This window comes from Pithys albifrons, chromosome 8, assembly GCF_047495875.1.
Source record: "Pithys albifrons albifrons isolate INPA30051 chromosome 8, PitAlb_v1, whole genome shotgun sequence".
Taxonomy (NCBI): domain Eukaryota; kingdom Metazoa; phylum Chordata; class Aves; order Passeriformes; family Thamnophilidae; genus Pithys; species Pithys albifrons.
In genome coordinates this window covers 20,051,517-20,068,638 of record NC_092465.1, presented here as the reverse complement: position 1 = coordinate 20,068,638, position 17,122 = coordinate 20,051,517, and the positions used below count along the sequence as shown (strand labels likewise).

Genomic DNA, 17,122 nt, shown 5'->3' with positions numbered 1-17,122 from the left:
GGCTTTTTTACAGTGGAGGACCCAAAATGCTCTTCCCCTGGTGATTGGTGGCATTCGCCTTCAGTTCATGTGACAGCTTGTATTGTGTTTTTGAAGAGGACTGTGGTAGTAGAAGTTACTTCTGAGGTAGTGAGACTTTTGTCAACAAAAACTCAAAAGATAAATTCTGAACTGTGTTTAAAAAGAACAGCCCAAGGTGAGATGCTGTGTGTCATGTATTAACATCTACAGTCCACAAAGATCATTTTTATAAAAAGATTAATACTAATAATTGTAACATAAAATAGTTAAAATTGGGTCTTTTTAGTTAGAATTTGAGCTAATAATGGAAATTAGGAATTAAAAAGTTACAACAAATCAAACAGAACTGCCAAAAATCTGCAAAAGAGATTCGTGTGGTCTAGAGAAATGACTGCAGTTAGTTACCAGCTTGTTCCAAGTTACTTTTCCAAGTGCTTGAGTGTCTTTGTTGTTGACATGTCTCTATTTTCTGTCAAATGAGGCAATAGGTCTTGAATTTTTGGTCCCATATTGCTTTCTTTTGGTACAAAGACAACTGTCCATACCATCTCTTATTTTTTAGCATAAGTCAATTTCTGCTTTTCTGTGCTCATATTTTTTGTTTATTTGTTGATCTGTTTTGATCTGAACATAAATTCTGGTTTTCCAGCTTCCTGGTTGGGAGAGTTTAAAACGTGTGTACACCCATGTGCATGCATACACATACCTAATTAACTTTATTCTGTGAGGGCCAGTATACTCACTCTGACTCAGGTCTAATAGGGAGATTGACAAATTTTGTTTAAAAAAATAGGTAAGTCTTACTGGAAAGAGACATCATTGACCTTCAAAACTCTTGTTACTACTGTACTAACATTTTCATTTCAGTTGATAGTACTTAAATACTCTTGTGGTTTTGGCAGATTTTGAGTCTAATCAGTTTTCAATCACTTATTTTTCTGATGAAACGGTTTTATCGGCACAGGGTTGTTCTAAAGCTGTCTGTTCTCTGAACACGCTGTTTTGTAAAATGGTGGTGCTCAGTGCATTGGGATGGTGTGCACAGGCACCCTTCACAAATCCTCAGCTGTGTGGCCTTCAGAGAAGTGGAAATGCAGCAAGCTGGGTGCCCATGTAAGCAGACTTAGGATTTGGGCCAGTGTCAATTAAAATAGAAAGGCAGTGTGGGAGGGAGTTTAAATAACACTAAGGTTACACAAACTGCCAAACTCCTGAAATTCGATACTCTGTTTCCTGCAGTGTCCTGTGTTCTCACTATTGTAAACTAAGTGTAACTTAACCCCATGAGCCAGAGAAAAAGTTCTTGTCCTTAGCACTGTCCTGACTGGGTATCTTCCCCATCCCCTTACCTCCATTTTTTTTTAAACAATCAAAGCCTCAAGACTACAAGCCAAATAGTATTCTGTAGAATGGTTAATTGAATAGATTTTTAGGCTGTTTTTGTTTCTGCTCTGGATGGCCCTTGGAGGCAGGCTATCTGGAGGACCCCTGAACTGTTAGGGGCCATATCTGGGTGGGGTGGGGGAGGCCCTGGGGAAGCACCTGTGGAGTGGTGGCACCTGCCCCATGACCAGGAGCTGGACCGGCCCCTGGGGGCTGTGGCTGAGCGCTGGAAGGAGCTGTCCCGCGGTTGCTTATTAACTGTGCCGCCCACCTGCCCTGAGGCCGACAGACATTTTTGTGCAGCTGCTCAGTGAAACTGGATCAGGAATAACCTGGCCAAAAGAAGTTAGCTTTTAACCTGGTCATATTGCCTGGTGCTAGTGCAAGGCAGGGAGGAGAGGGAGAGACTTGAATTGCTGTTATGGCTTTGGTGCTGTTGAATGCTTCAGGTGACGTGAATGTGAAGGAGGCTCCGGGTTGTTCTTCTGGCTGTTCTGCTCCAAGCGGTTTCCCTGGCAGCTTATTAAGTGAATGCCTTTCTCTCTAATCTGTGCATATCATGGGCATCAACCAAATAACTGAAGTTTGTGATGGCTTGCCATTCTGTGTATGATAGGGGCTTTCTAGAACTGCAAGTCTGAAATTAATTTTTTCCTTACTAAAATTTCATCCCTTATCTCTTATGGAGTGCTTTCTGTTTTGCAAAGACTCTTTGAAAAGAGTCATCAAAGCTGAGGCACAAGGTGCCTTTGGCCATAGTTACTGTGGTAGCTCAGCTTTTGCCCACAAGTTGATTCAGGTAGATAAAATATTCAAAGCACTTTTCAGTTAAAGACAGTGAAGCTTATCACAGTGAATTTGTTACACTTCTGCGTTATTAATGTGTGAGAAAAAAAATAGATGAGGCGCATTTTTACTCAGTAGTGGCAAAGTGGACTTTTTGAGCATTTGTTATATTGATAAAATGATAAAACAGTGTAAGAAATGAAATAGTAATCAGGAACGGGAGGGTTACAGTTAAGACTTGGAATGGGTAGCTGAATTAAGAACCTGAGTCACTAATTTGATGCGTTTTTAAGACAGAAATGTGCCCCACATGTCTGTCTTATGTTTTTCACCTACTGTCTTCCTGGGGAATGAAGGGAGCTATCCTGCAAATTGCTTTTGTTATTCAGTCTCATTGACTCATTATCCAAGCATTCTTCCTTCTGTGGTTCAGAGCTCAGAAGTTATCTAAGGAGGAGGACTTTGGTCAACAGGACAAGCTGAAATGTGTTTCAAACTACGGCCTGACTTTAACAGTTACCAACAAGCATCATGGGATTAAATCACAGTCTTTCATACATATAATTAACAATTTATTAGAAACCAGCTGTAATTTCGAGTGCATTGCAAATAACAAAAATCCTTTGTCAAACAGTTGGTGAGTTGAAGTTGTAAGTTGAAAATGGCATTTGTGGTAGCTTTAATCAACCTAAGCAGGACCTGCATAGTACCTGCTTTGCACAAGTGCTGGTGTGTCAGAGGTCCACCTCAAAGCAGGTGCTTTTCATGGAGGGAGGAGAGTTTGGTTTTGAGCTGGATTGGCTCCCTGACTGGCTCACCCCCTGGAGCATGTCCTCTGGCACCAGGCATGGATCAAGGCTGTGTGGCTGAAAATGGAGAGGAAGAAGTGGGGTTGTGGGAGCTGAAGTTGGTCAAATTCTCAGTACAGAAGTCAAATTCTCCAGTACAGAGGAGGCCTACATGCTCCTGTGTAAAGGATTGGCAGAATAATGAAAGCTTCCAGAAAGGTGTTACAGACCAATTATGTGAAAGAGTGAATAGAAAAAGGAGTCTGCTTGAATTAACAGATACAAGGCCATCATTCTTAATGTGTACAGCTGTGGAGTGTCATAGATGTGTTACTTGGCAGTGCCATGTTGTGCATCTGTTGGTGACTGTATGCTCCTCTAGTCAATTGTTTCCTCTGCTTTTTCTCCATTTCTGTTTGATTGTGTGGCTCTGGTGTCCACCTGTCCATCCCACAGTAGCTGAGCCAGTGTGCTGTGTCCGTAGTCCGACAGCTTCCTTCCTCCTTTGCCACCTGCTCCCATCCTACACTTTGTATCCCTTTTGAACAGGAAAGGCAGTAGATTTTGATCTTTCCTTGCATTTTGTTGTCCAGGTTGTACCCACACTTTCAGCTCTTGAAGACTACTCATTCTTCATTGCTTACTGTGAATTTGGGACTTTTAACAGTAATTTCTTTGCTATTCTCAGAGCAAAAGTGATGTAGCTATGCCTGTATCTCCTGGTCAAATCTCCCTCATGTTCTTAGCAATAATACTTTTTTTCTTGCATGCAGATCTGTAGGTCAAATGAAATGTTTTAATGTCTTGATGCATACTCTGTACATACTTTAGTTCTGTTATAGTATTTCACTTTGGAAATTAAAATTCGTACAAGCAAAACTGATAGCTGGCTCTATTATGTTGGGCTTTGCATTTCTTACAGAAAGAAATTCAAGCAATGAGTCAATGCAATCACCCCAATGTGGTGACTTATTACACATCTTTTGTGGTGAAGGATGAACTTTGGCTGGTTATGAAACTGTTAAGTGGGGGTAAGTTACTGGTTTTACTTGTTTAGCTGCAAGGAAATGGTATGCTTTTTTTTCCTACTGTATCTTCTTTGATTTAATTCACCTAAATCAAGTAATGAGAGGGGGTAGGTACAACATATGATGAACCTTGAGATGTAGGTGTGTTGTAGCAGGAATGTGGAAGCTGAAAAAGTTTGTATATGTGTATTCATTGTGCAGGCTAAGAATTTCTGAGATACAGTAGTTAGATCAACAGAATTTAACTTTTGTTCTGAATCAACATACCAAAATTCTCTATGAAAGCTGTGTAGGTAAAACTGATGGGAATTAAGTCACTGCTGTAAGTGTGGCCTTCTTTTGGGTTTCTCTAGAATCCATTCTATTTTTGTAAAAATTCATATATTTCTGATTTCATAGAGAGTGTTACTCATTCCTTATTCAAGGAAGATTCATGATAGGGCAAGTATTACACATACTGCATCCTTTTTATTGCTTAAACTAACCAAACACCTACCTCAGTTTTTTATCATGATGGTTAATGGGATAAAATTCTTATGCGGTTCTGGGAGAGGAAAAAGGGGATGAACTTAATGGCTGCTAGCTTAGAACAGAGAGGCTCTAAAATAAGATGTGGTGGTCCTGGTTGTTATGTGATGTCCTTCAAGATTAGTCTTGATGGCAGCAGACTCCTGCACCATGATGCAAGAAAACAGGGGTGGGAAGTGCTCATAACTCTTATTGCTTCATATTTTGTTGAATTGATCAGTTCAACCAAAAGCAAGCACAGATCATGAGATAAACCAAAATGTTTCTATTAAATGCCTTGAAATTCATAATAACCGAAGTTCAGTGTTAAACTGTCTCACTGGGAATGTTGTCATCATTTGTTTGAGAAGAATATCTTCCAATCTTGTAGCTGCATGTTCATATTGTGAACACATGAACCCTAATCTAAGCTGGATAATAAACCAAGACCTTTGCTGTACATGTCTGTTTAAATGTGAGGTATTCCTGAATTTTGAAGTGGTTGTTTAGTAAGATGTGAGCAGATTTTTCTAATCGATAATGAAGTGTTACAGTATTTTTGACAAAAAGCAGTGCTCTGTGTCTCTTTTGAACAAGTCAGTGGTGTGCTTTATTCTAACAGCTAGTTACATGAAGTATTCACACATACACGCAAAGATTTAAATTGCAGTAGCATAGAAAGACCGGTGGGAAGATGGGGCAGACAGAAGTTTGAGTCTTACCAGCCCCACAGTGCTGAACTCCCTCCCTTACACCCCACTCACAAAAAGAGTAGAATAATAAGAATCTGATATGATAATGCTTTTTGTATGTGCTTTTTTTTCTTTCCTGGATTTGCAATATAGGTTCAATGCTTGATATAATAAAGTATATTGTCAACAGAGGAGAGCACAAAAGTGGTGTGCTTGAAGAACCTATAATAGCAACAATTCTTAAAGAAGTTTTGGAGGGCCTAGACTACCTACACAGGAATGGGCAGATTCACAGGTAGGAGCATATACATAATCAAAAGCATTTTCAAAATTGAGTCTGAAGGTTGTTGATACTGGTCAGCTGCAGTTGTTTGGCTAAGCAAACTGTATTGCCTCTGTCACATACTGTAAATGCAATCGGTAATTAGCAGATGCTAATGCTGGAGCAGGTTGAAGTTTGAAGGTTGATTGAAGTTTGTTACTAATACTTAGTACTTTCCTGGTCTTTTTGCTATCTGTCTCTCCTCTAGTGTGGGGAGGTCTGTGCCGTGATATGGTTGCCAGAACTGGGGTCTGTACTCCCATGCCTGCTGGTGCTCCAGCATCTAATCTGATTCAACTTCATGTGATATATTCTGTGACTTGGTTATTGTGTTGCACAGTAAAGCTGTAATTTTGGCACTCCTGTACAAATGTGGGGTTTTTTTTCCCTGTTAGTCAGCAAATATCTATTACAACTTTACAGACCTTTTTAATGACCACATGTGAAGCCAAGATTGGTGCTATGGAACTACATCTTAGTGGACATGCATCTAGTGATTGTTCTCTCCTGTGTATTCTTTCTCCACTGACTTGCTCTGAGTAAATTGTGCAGAGCCCTTGGTATACTCTGTATGTATTTGCTGTAGGAAACCAGCTTCCACTGTTTGGTTGTTGGAAGTGCAGTACTCTGACCTTGCTAATTAATTTTGCTGAGGTGATTTTGTCTTTTAAGGAGGGTGCATGCACGAGATTCTGTCTTTGAAGTATTAGCCTATTATAAAGGAATCGCTTACACAAAAAGTAGATTCACTGCAGGCAGGACTCTGAGAATGGAGGTAGTGCAGATGTAGCACAGTAATTGTTCTTTATGTGTATTTCTTGTGTCTCATAAATAAACTACCTCTGATATAAATCAAGAGCTATTTCCTCCTTTTGCAGAGGGAAAATTGAGATAAATGGAGAAATAAAGGACAATTATCTTCTGGTCTGGAATTCCAAAGAGCTGCCTCAATCCTTGCTTCAGTCTTCTCTTAAGCTGTTATTGTTGTGAAAGGCACATTCATGAGCTTTTAAGGATAGCAGCACTCTTTGAGATTGGATTTTGGAATTCCCCTCATCTCTTCTTAAAGTACCTTAAAAAAAACACAAAAGGAGAGCAATTTATTTGTTACCTCTGAGATTTCTCTGTTTTTATAACACCATCTGTAAACTGTGCAGTACCACAGAAGTGCTGTTGAAGATGATATCACGTGCCTTCTTTTTCTGGTGTACATTGTAGGTGAAAGCTGTGGTATAGTTCAGGGAATATTGTGTCAGGTGGCCTTTGCTAGTTGGATGTTTCCAAAATTGTTGAGGGATATTGTTCTGTTATTTCAATGCATTCTTGTTTATATATATATTTAGGAAAACAGATTGTTATGTTTCAGTAGCAATGCATTAAGAATGAGATGCATATTTTTATAAAAAAAAGAAACAAACCAAACCAAACCAGCCACAAAGGTTTCTTCTTAACATTATATGTGAATAGTGTGTTAAATGGATGTAATTGACACTTAAGCACATGCTCAATTTTTGACATGTTCAGTGCCAAGTAACTTTTCATCACTGTACCCTATAGCAAAATATGGCTGCTATTCCTGAGGTTTAATAGCTAGTGTTGAATATTAATGTACAGTACTTTTACCTCTCTTGAAGATGGATCTTTTCTCTGAAGAGATCAAAGCGGAAAACTTTTTTTAACTTTCTTTTTCAGTAGTGGTGCATTTGGATGGGAACAAAGTATTAATTCTTGATTTACAGCTCTGAAAGCTCCCAGTTGGTGAGATTATATAGATCAAAGATGATAAAATAGACTTTGGACCTAAATATTTACCTTCTTAAAATCTATCTGTGAAATTGCTAATTTTATGCCAAAGCTGAGTTTGGGTCTTTTTATACATGAGAATTTGTGAGAGTTTGAGTTCTGCACTGTTACGTATTGTTGTTATTCAGTTACATTTTGTACTTCAGTTTCCTTTTGCTGTGTTTTAAATTTGAAACCACTATCTTGTAAAACTGTTCAATATGCAATATTTTTTTGTTTACATAAAACGTGCACATATGTGCTTTCAAGCTAACCTGTGTTTGTGCATTCTAGAGATTTGAAGGCTGGCAACATTCTTCTGGGTGAGGATGGCTCTGTACAAATAGCAGGTAATGGCAGTGGTAGAGTAATGGATAAATAAAAGAAAAAGGTAATTGCAGCTGAATCAAGGGCAGTAGATACAAGTTTTACTGTTGGCTTTTAGCTATTTCTTTTGGAGTGCCATAGCCACAAGTTACGCAGTTTTAGATTTCAGGATTCCCTGATTAATGATATGTGATTCAGAAATTATTCAGTATTTCTCTATGTCTCATCAAATATGTACGTATGGCCAGACTTCGCAAACGCAGATTTGGGAATGGCTGTCCCCCATGTGGCTGTGCCCTTCCAGCCTGCACAGTGGATGTTTTATGTGAGGCACAGCGTGCGCAGAACTGGCCCCATCGTTTAAGTCCTAAGGTCCATTTGCCATGGCTGAGTGAGCTTGGATAGTGACAGTGAAATCCTTGGGACTGTCACAGCACCTGGTACTAACTGGGGCTAACCCTGCTGAGCATCCGAGATCTGATGGGATGGGATGGCAGGGAGGCATTGAACTGCCAGGGGACGGACCCACTGAGACTTGAACTCAGGTCCTTGGGATTTGGAGTCCGGAGTGCTCTCCATTACACCACGGGACCGCCCCACCATCAAATATACAAGGAAACTTTTTAATGTCCTCTTAATGTTTCCTTTTAATTCACCCTTGTGCCTTAAACAGCTCGCAAATGGTAGCAACTCATATTTCTGTTAATTTCATTTATTTTTGCAAGTAATTGTAATAGTTTTTGGGGATTCAAAAATGTGTATGTCCTGCCCTTCACAAGGACCTTGGCTACAAATTAACTAGTCACTGAGATGCATGAGATGTATCTCTCTGAGAGTTATTTTTGGCATATTTGCCATTTGTCTTGCAGTGGTATCAGTTGAATACAGTTTAGCATCTTAAATATCCCTTGGGTATTGATGTGCTTTGAGTGGTAGTCTGTAGGAATCAAATGGTTTAGTCTCTTAAGAGTTTAAGTACCAAGCAAGGCTCATATCCCGTCTCTCAAGTTAGTATCAGATTGTCTGGAAAACAAATGGTGATACCTCTCCCAGCATACTGCCAGGCCTTTCACAGTCTATAGCTTGTCACCAGGCATTGAAAGCTCTGTGTTTAGCAACCCTTGGTAAAAAAAATGGCTGTAGACAGAACTTGTATTTTATATAAATGATGCTTTGAAAGTGCCATGTAAACATGTATTTTGATGGCTTTAATATGCCACTGTAAAATAATGATAAAACTACATTTTCTGCAGTTACTGAAGTGGGGTTTTTTCAACCTCGAAATCAGGTAACAATATAAAAGCAATAGGAAAATAAAAATTGAAGTAAGTCTACAGTAAATTATTTTAGTATAACTGGATTGTAAGTAGTACAGTTGACACTATTCTTCATATAGTTCCATTCAAAGTTGACAGTATTTCTCCATACATTGGTAACGTGCTTTTTCTTCCTCTTACACCCCTACCTCTCCCATAGTGCTGTCACTGATGTCCTAACAGTTTAACAGACCACCGAGCCCTTTTTATTTTTCTTTTCCTATTTTAGAATTTGGGGAAAGCTGTTCATGTCCTGGTCTAGTATTAAATATATATTATCAATGACTTTGCTGATGACAAGTATTTAAATTGCATATAGTATTTCCATTTGTTCATATTACATTCAAATTTAGTAGCTATGCAGAAGTAGCTTCTTGTCTTTCAACAATAGCAGTTGCAAACCTTGGCTCAAAGTGCATGTTTGAAAACATTACGTGACAGATGTATTGGAGTCCTTTGTAGCCTTATTCAGGAAGACAGATACTAGAAGATTAAACTGGAAGGTGTTGCAGTGCAGATCTTCCAGATAAAACTATAGCTTCTGTTCCAAAACATTTCCTGAATAGTGTGTCATGGAACAAAGGCAAGCTCTGCAATGGAGAGTTTCTATAACTATACCTTTAGAAACTGACTTTAATTTCTAAAATAGAAAACTTTTGCTTTGTTATTGGTAATTTAACAGATTTTTACTTTTTTCCTCCTTCCAGATTTTGGTGTTAGTGCATTTTTAGCAACTGGAGGTGATGTTACTCGTAATAAAGTAAGGAAAACATTTGTTGGTACTCCCTGTTGGATGGCCCCTGAAGTAATGGAGCAGGTACTTCTAATATTAAAAAAAATAAAACCATTTTCAATCGTTTATTTTTGGAATGTGAGACATTACCATCTTTCTGGTTCTATTTCAGGTGCGAGGTTACGACTTCAAGGCTGATATGTGGAGTTTTGGGATAACAGCCATTGAGTTAGCAACAGGAGCAGCACCTTATCACAAATACCCTCCTATGAAAGTAACAATCAATTTGTATTATGCTCTTAATGCTGTTACCTGTATTATTAATGCTGGTAGATTGTTAGTACTACTTTTCCGTAGCAACTCAAGGTATCTAAATAGATGTATTCCGTGGAGTATTTACTCTCTTGTAATTTCTACATTTTGAATTGGTTTTACTTACGACACCTCTGTTTTGGATTTATTTTAGGTGTTAATGCTGACACTTCAAAATGACCCTCCCACTTTAGAGACAGGTGTGGAGGACAAAGAGATGACGAAAAAGTATGGCAAATCATTTAGAAAACTAATCTCATTATGCCTTCAGAAAGATCCTTCCAAAAGGTAGGTCACTATTGCCATGTACAGTAGAATTATTTTTTATAAATATATAGACTACTTTAAGTTACAGTGACATCATCTTTAAGTGTATGATTTGAGTTTTGTAAATAGCAGCCTTCAGTTAACTTCACCTGGAGAGAAGAAATTGCCTCTTAATGCTGCCTTCAGTTTTCTTCTTCTGGATTGTTAACCTAATGTGTTTATAGTTAAAGATGCTATTGAATTAAACTCCAATCAAATGGAAGTCCTTGCTCTATGTCTTAACTTCTCATCTCAGGCAAGGTATAAATCTTGATACAGTCTAAGGAGACTGTTCAGGTGGATCAGCAGAATTGTTGGTAACTAAATGTATCAGTCTCTTGGCCTCTAAAAGAAATGAAAAATAAATAATTCTATGTTGATTTTTCTCAATTTGTGACATAAACATAGTGTTTCCTTTAACTGTGATATTTCCAGAGAAAATTGCTTACTAAGATGTGTTTATTTTTTACTGTGAAGTTAGGGGCTTCAAGTTTGTTCAGTTTTCCTCATGTGTATGTAGGCAATTGCATGTCATAGTAACTTCGCAATTTGTTCTTTCTTGCTATGTTTTGTGAATGGGATAGCCAAGATGATGAAAGTATTAAACATCTATTACAAAGCCCTTGCTGAAGTCCCTGAATGATTAATTTATTCAACCTTTGTTCATTTTTATGCAGAGCCATTTTTGTAGGCTTCTTTTGTTGAAGAGTTGTAGGAAGCACATTCTATGGTGTGTACTTCACTGATGTTTTGCTAACCTAAGTCCAGGATATTGTTGTAGGGCATCAAGTCAAAAAGGTGACAGCAGGCATACTAGAGAACCAATATAATTAAGAAAAAAAAATAAGTGGCAACATCTTTATTCTCGAAATACTTGAAAATTTTTGTTTCATTCAAGGGTCATTTCTATACTGTTTTCTGATTCCTAAACCCCTTAGGCTTGTTGGTCTTAGTAGTAAGTCCGGATACTTTAAACTCAGTGCTATGGTTTGGCTGCTGACAGATAACAATGAAATGTGCTCTGGGCAATCAAACTTCTTTTAGTTTCCAGTGTCCAGCAGTTTTCAGGGCAAGATTAAATGGGTATGAAATCATGAAAAGTAAATAAAACAGGTTTTTCTTGTCTCCTTGAACACATAATGCTAAGTTACCTGATGTGTAGTTATGACATCCATGTTGAAACATTAGTTTAGGGTAATTATGCTAATTTATTGAAATACATGCAATGTCTTAATACTTGGGATGGCCTTGAATTGAACAATTCGACCAGCAGATAGATGCTCAGCTCTATATGCCTGTTACCCTATACTGGTATAGAGCAAGTATTCTTGTGTTGAAGGTAATCCCTTCTTTTTACATTTCTCACAAGCCAGGATGTAATTTTGCATGGAGATACCTCCAACAGCCATGTCAGTTTGGGAAGAAGTACGTGTTCTTTGTGGCCAGCTCTAGGAATGGCATTGCACTGTTGTTGTCTCAGACCATGCTGTTTTTCTTTTGGGGGTCTGTGTGTGGGTGTTTCTCTCTTTCCGCAGTGTCAAGGATACTACTCACAGTCCTCAGCTGCTGCAGCCTGGGTGGAAAAATAGGGCCAGAAAGTGTGTCCTGACTGGTTCAGAAGTGTTTGGCATAATTAATGGTAGAGGAATGGAGAATATTAGTTTGGATAAAACTTCCCTAAAATCTATATTTTCACTGTCCATAGCCCTGTTACCTGATGTGATGGTACTGGATCGCTACAATTTGAGAGAGAATTTTAAAAGTGCCACAGAAGCTGATTTTTCTTTTTAGTTGTTTCCCTTCCTTTTTTGCTCATACAAGATATATGTATGAATTATTGCCAAGTCTGGTGGTCTCTACAGGACCATTAATTAGAACTCCTTTATTGCAGAGTTTTTGCTTTGGAGAAAAGTTACATTCTCTATGGAACCTACTGTCTGGGCCTAAATGGAATGCTTTTTTGTTAACGTCAAGATTTGTTTCCTTATTTCTAGTGGGAGTGAACCCATATGTACATACAGACTATACTTACTGCTCCTCATTTCTTCACTTGCTTTTCAGATGTATCCTCAGAAAAATAAACTAGTTCAGATTTTGGGGGTTTTTTTGAGACTGGAATTTTGCAAATTGAAGCTTTCTGCTGTCTTAGTTAGTTTCTACTATATTCAATCTCTTGCTTGAAGTAAAATGGAAAACTGGAGCAGATATTGCTTCTGTTGATTTGGAAGTGATGAATCTTGAAGATTTTGGCTTTCCTAAGTTTATCTATGTCAAAATTACTCTTGGATGGTGGTATGGGCTCCTAATGGAAATGATGAGAAAAGCATGGAGGATTTAATTTCATCCCAGGAAGATGCTTTGCTTTCTCTCCAGAGTCTGTTTCAGTACTAGAGTCTGGCTTTTGCTAGATAAGTAGCTTTTTAGATCCCTGAAGCTGGGGGAGACAAAAACTGCTGTTGGAATCACTTCAGGAGCTCTGAGGTTGTGATTTTCTGTTGAAAATGTCAAAAATAGAAACCCAATGATAATGGGAAGAAACCAGACTTGAACAGAACTGCAAATAAAAATGAAACGTCTCAGTTTTGACGTTACAACTGTTGCTTTAATTTGTATTTGTCCATTTGATTGGAAGATGCTCCTGATGACTCTCTCTGGTTTATGCATCTTGTTAATAGTGTCAATATATTTTCTTGTGAATACCTGCTGACATCAATTCAGTAAAAGAATGCCAGTAGCAGGTATTGATGCTGCTGTTTGGAAAATGTAATTATGGTTTTATTGCTGTGGAGCAAAGTTTTAGTTGCATTCATAGAGTCATTTGGGGAAGAAAACAATACCTGACTCTTTTTTGTGTGTTTTATTTTTTTGTTTGTGTTTTTTTTTTAAGGTAAAATACACTTGCATTTGTGTTGAACAAAAAAGGGGGGAAATTGGCAGCTTGAGAGACTGATTTTTTTTTCTCTTTTTTTGGTATTTTTGTCATAGAGAGGATTAATTTTTTCATGTGTGGTAAGTGAGTTTGTGTGAATTAATTCAGTAGCTGTTGTCATTCATTCCCCATTCGTACAGTACTAATTCAAAAGTATTAGAGACGTACCATTTAACTAACGTCTTGTACTGTATTCACAGAGAGGGGTCTTTGTTTTCTGTTCTAATTTATTATTGATCTTTCAGGCCCACAGCAGCAGAACTTTTAAAATGCAAATTTTTCCAGAAAGCCAAGGTAAAACGTTTAACCCTACGAGTAAATTTTGCTCTGCCTTAAAATCTATGTGACATTTCTCCTTTCCTTGTATCGATTTTTAACTTAACAAATGTTGGTTTTGCAGAATAGAGAATACCTGATTGAAAAGCTTCTCACTAGAACACCTAATATAGCACAAAGAGCAAAAAAGGTGAGTGTATTCACATCTTTTTCTTGCCTGGTGTGGAAGAGAAAGCAGGGACTCTTTAGTTGCCTTACCTTTTTAGTTGACTGAGTCACTCTTTGAATGTAGTCCTTCAAATATAGTGAATGTTGAATGGATGTTTTCTGCAGCCTCTCTTTCTCTAGGAAACCCTGAGGCATTTTTACTTCCTTTCTGGCCTTTTCAAAATGATACATGATGTTTGTCATATGATATGATATGATTTTTTCCCACTTCCTTTGAGAAAGCTGCAGGTGAAGTAGTTGTGGGGGAAAAGGTGATCTGCAAGCATAAAGTTCATAAACTGCAGAATCCTTGTCTTCACTGATCACCTAGAGAAAGGGCGAAGATACTATAAATGGTATTTATTGAGGACTACCTGTTTCTTTGAATTATTTCAAATGTTATTCCCAAATGTACATAAGTCAGGTAGAAACTCTGCAAGAGTGCTTCTGAGTCACTCAGGCCAGTGAAGCCTTATTCCATGGGTGACGAAATTAAACCCACAGCTATGGCATAGGCTGATATTTCTGTGGTGCCTTTGGCACTTGTATAAATGAGCTTACTGAGTCATGTGCAGCAGAACACGAAAAATAATAATTCTTAACGGGTAAGTATTTTAAAACTTGTAAGTATAAAACAAACTACTGCTCATAAGAACTAAGATACAGAAATGAATGTAGACTGTTGCTTACTGTGTGTGAGAAGTTATGGAGCTCCCTTTTCCCTTTGTGTTGTGACTGAACTCACGCGTCTCTCTGGTATGAGGAACCTGCTCAGAGACTGCTGTGCCTCTGCAGGTGACAGGGTGGTGTGTCGAGTTCACTTTTCTAAAAGCAGGCTTTCTGGGAGGGTGCTTTGAGCAGGACATCTCAGAATGTTTTAGCCTGTGTTGGCACATCAATTTGGCTTCAACTGCCCAGACTGGTGCTTGGGAGAGTTTCTGTTGTCTTTGAAAGTTATTGGTGTGGCGTAATTCTGCAACACTGAAATGTCCTGTCAGCTGGTGCCTCATCCTTGGAAGAGGTAGTCAGCAAGATCTGAATGCTGAAAGTTCATTCTAATCTTCTTTCGATAGAAATTATTTTGTGAAATTGTTGGCAGTGATGTGGCTTTGACAGGTTGGTGTCAAAAGCCTTCTTGAGAGGGCTCATGGCAGGGCTGGCGTGCTGAGCAGGTTCGCACCTGTGAGGGGCAGGGGAGGGGAAGTTCAGCATTTTGGCCATGTGGTGGCAGCAATGCCCACATAAAAAATGATCTAACTATGAAAAATCACAGTCGTCTGGTTTTCATTTTACATCTTGGGCCGTGCAGGAGTGATTCAGACGTGCTGGTACCAGCTGAGCATGAGATTCGTCTCTCAGCTCTATCCTCAAGTCAGCTTTAGAGACTGCATGCGAACTCATGCCTACATATACTTATTTGTTTAGATAACTTTGCATTTGGAATTGCAAAATGAGTGCAGGAAAGTATTTCCTGAAATACTTTTTTGACAGATCTTTCTAATTTGAAAGATGTGTGAATCTTAAGAAACCAAAGCTGTACAGGGATGGAGACAAATTAATAGGTCTTTAATTACACCATAAATGAAAAAAATATTTGGGTTCCAGCTAGTGAAAATGCTAAATTATTTATATTTTAAAAGGACACAATATTAAAATTCATTGGGGATTTAAAATTTAATTCACTTGCTAGAACTTTTAATGTAGCTGCTGTTTTAAGACAACATAAAATATAAATGTAGTCTAATAATAAAACTGTGAGGTTTTCTTTGGAAAAGCTTGTGTAAGTAGAGCTTGGTTGCTCAAAAATTAACATGTAAAATGTCTGAGGTCATTCTTGAAAGAAATAATCCCTGTAATTCAAAAACTAATGTCACTGGGGCAATAAAGAGGAAGGAGTTGATGACATCACTGCTTAAATTATCTTCTGTAGCATTTGGTGTAAAATGCCTTTGACTAATGATCTGTAGCACCACTGCTACTACAGATGTCAGATCTGCCCTGCAGTAATTTGATTTTTCTTCCATTTACCACATTTATAATTGCTTTGCCTTGTTGCCCAGAACTCCAGCCTCAGTTTTGTTTTAACTTCAAATTATTTTCTCTTGATATATTGTGTCCACGGTTTGCCTCTTCCTTTACAGCTTATACTTGGCAGCTGTTTTTTACTAAATAAGAGTTCAGGTCTGTTTGTGAAATCTTGAAAGCAAGTATGCAGATCATGTATGTGTAAAGAAAACATTTGATGCTGTAAAGATGTGTCCTGCTTTAAACTTTTATGCCAATTTGATAATTAAGCAACAGCTACATTTTATGTTTAAAATACTGTTTATTATTAGAGTTGCAAACTGCATCTTTGTGCACATGTACCCCCTGTCCCAGTGTTTCTTTATTTGCTTTTAATTCTGCTTATTTTTATATTATGCCAACCTTCTATGTGCTAGTCCCGTAATTAAGGATAACACTGAAACACTTCTGGAATTCACTTACTCAGGAGGAGCATACCTTGCCTCTTCCTGTGCAGAATCTGCTTAGATATATGCTGGTGTTGATCCGCAGAAATGAGTGTCACACCGTGCAACTTCTTACTGGCGGTTCTGGGTTTCATTAATGGGAGAGTATTGCTGACCTGTAAGAGTATTGCTGGAGTCAGGCAGAACTGGGGAAAAGGCTGTGGTGAATGGTCTGAGCTCAGTGTGGGTTGGTAAGAGAGGACATGCTCTGAAGACACACTTCTGTCACTGGTATAAATCTGGGAGCCCTGAAGCCCCTTTGCAGCCTCTGCCTCGTTAGGTGTGTGGTGGCAGACCAGGCTGGCCTGTCCCGCTTGGATGAGGGCTGGGTACACCCCTGGTATAAAACAGTTTGCTGGGTTCAGATCTACTATTTATTAAGCTGTGCTGAAGTAGTTTTAATTTGGAACCAAATGCTAGGCTGTTTCATTTGTGATTAGAAGTGCTACATTGGAATAGAGCAAATTTGAAACAGCTTTTAGAGTTCCATATTCAGTTTTGAAATCTTGTCACACTGAAAAATTAATTATAACTGTAAGTACTCTGTATGCCCAAAGGCCCTGGGTCAATTTTATGGTTTTATAATCCTATTTTTTTAATTTTGAAAATCTCTTGCATGACTGCCATTTCCACAAAGTGAACAGGGAAAAATACATGAAATGTATCTGCATTTCGTTTTATTGCTGTCTGAAGTGCTGCTAGTAAAAAAAAAAAATAAAATAAAATCCAAGTAATAATTAGACTTGAATTTTATTTTTGGGAAGGTGGTATTGCATTGTGCTCTTAATTGAAGCTTTTTTAGAGCTGAGAGATGTAAGTTACTGGGGAAAACCTGTGACAGCATGAAGAGATGATTAGTATGAGTGATACCAGTTTTTATTATACTTCACTAAAAAT

The 17,122-nt window shown here is 38.2% G+C and overlaps 1 protein-coding gene across 4 annotated transcripts in view; it reads left to right on the top strand.

Moving 5' to 3' along the window:
- STK39 (serine/threonine kinase 39) overlaps nt 1–17,122 on the top strand; it is an 83,486-nt gene that overhangs the window by 20,607 nt on the left and 45,757 nt on the right. For 3 of the 4 annotated variants that reach the window (XM_071562342.1, XM_071562340.1, XM_071562339.1), the window contains 8 exons: nt 3,901–4,009; nt 5,359–5,500; nt 7,604–7,659; nt 9,660–9,769; nt 9,858–9,959; nt 10,152–10,285; nt 13,478–13,526; nt 13,633–13,698. In XM_071562342.1, the coding sequence (XP_071418443.1) occupies nt 3,901–4,009; nt 5,359–5,500; nt 7,604–7,659; nt 9,660–9,769; nt 9,858–9,959; nt 10,152–10,285; nt 13,478–13,526; nt 13,633–13,698 (768 nt within the window). Of the gene's footprint in view, nt 1–22; nt 197–3,900; nt 4,010–5,358; nt 5,501–7,603; nt 7,660–9,659; nt 9,770–9,857; nt 9,960–10,151; nt 10,286–13,477; nt 13,527–13,632; nt 13,699–17,122 lie in introns of those variants that run through there. The other variant, XM_071562341.1, reaches the window with a different exon arrangement.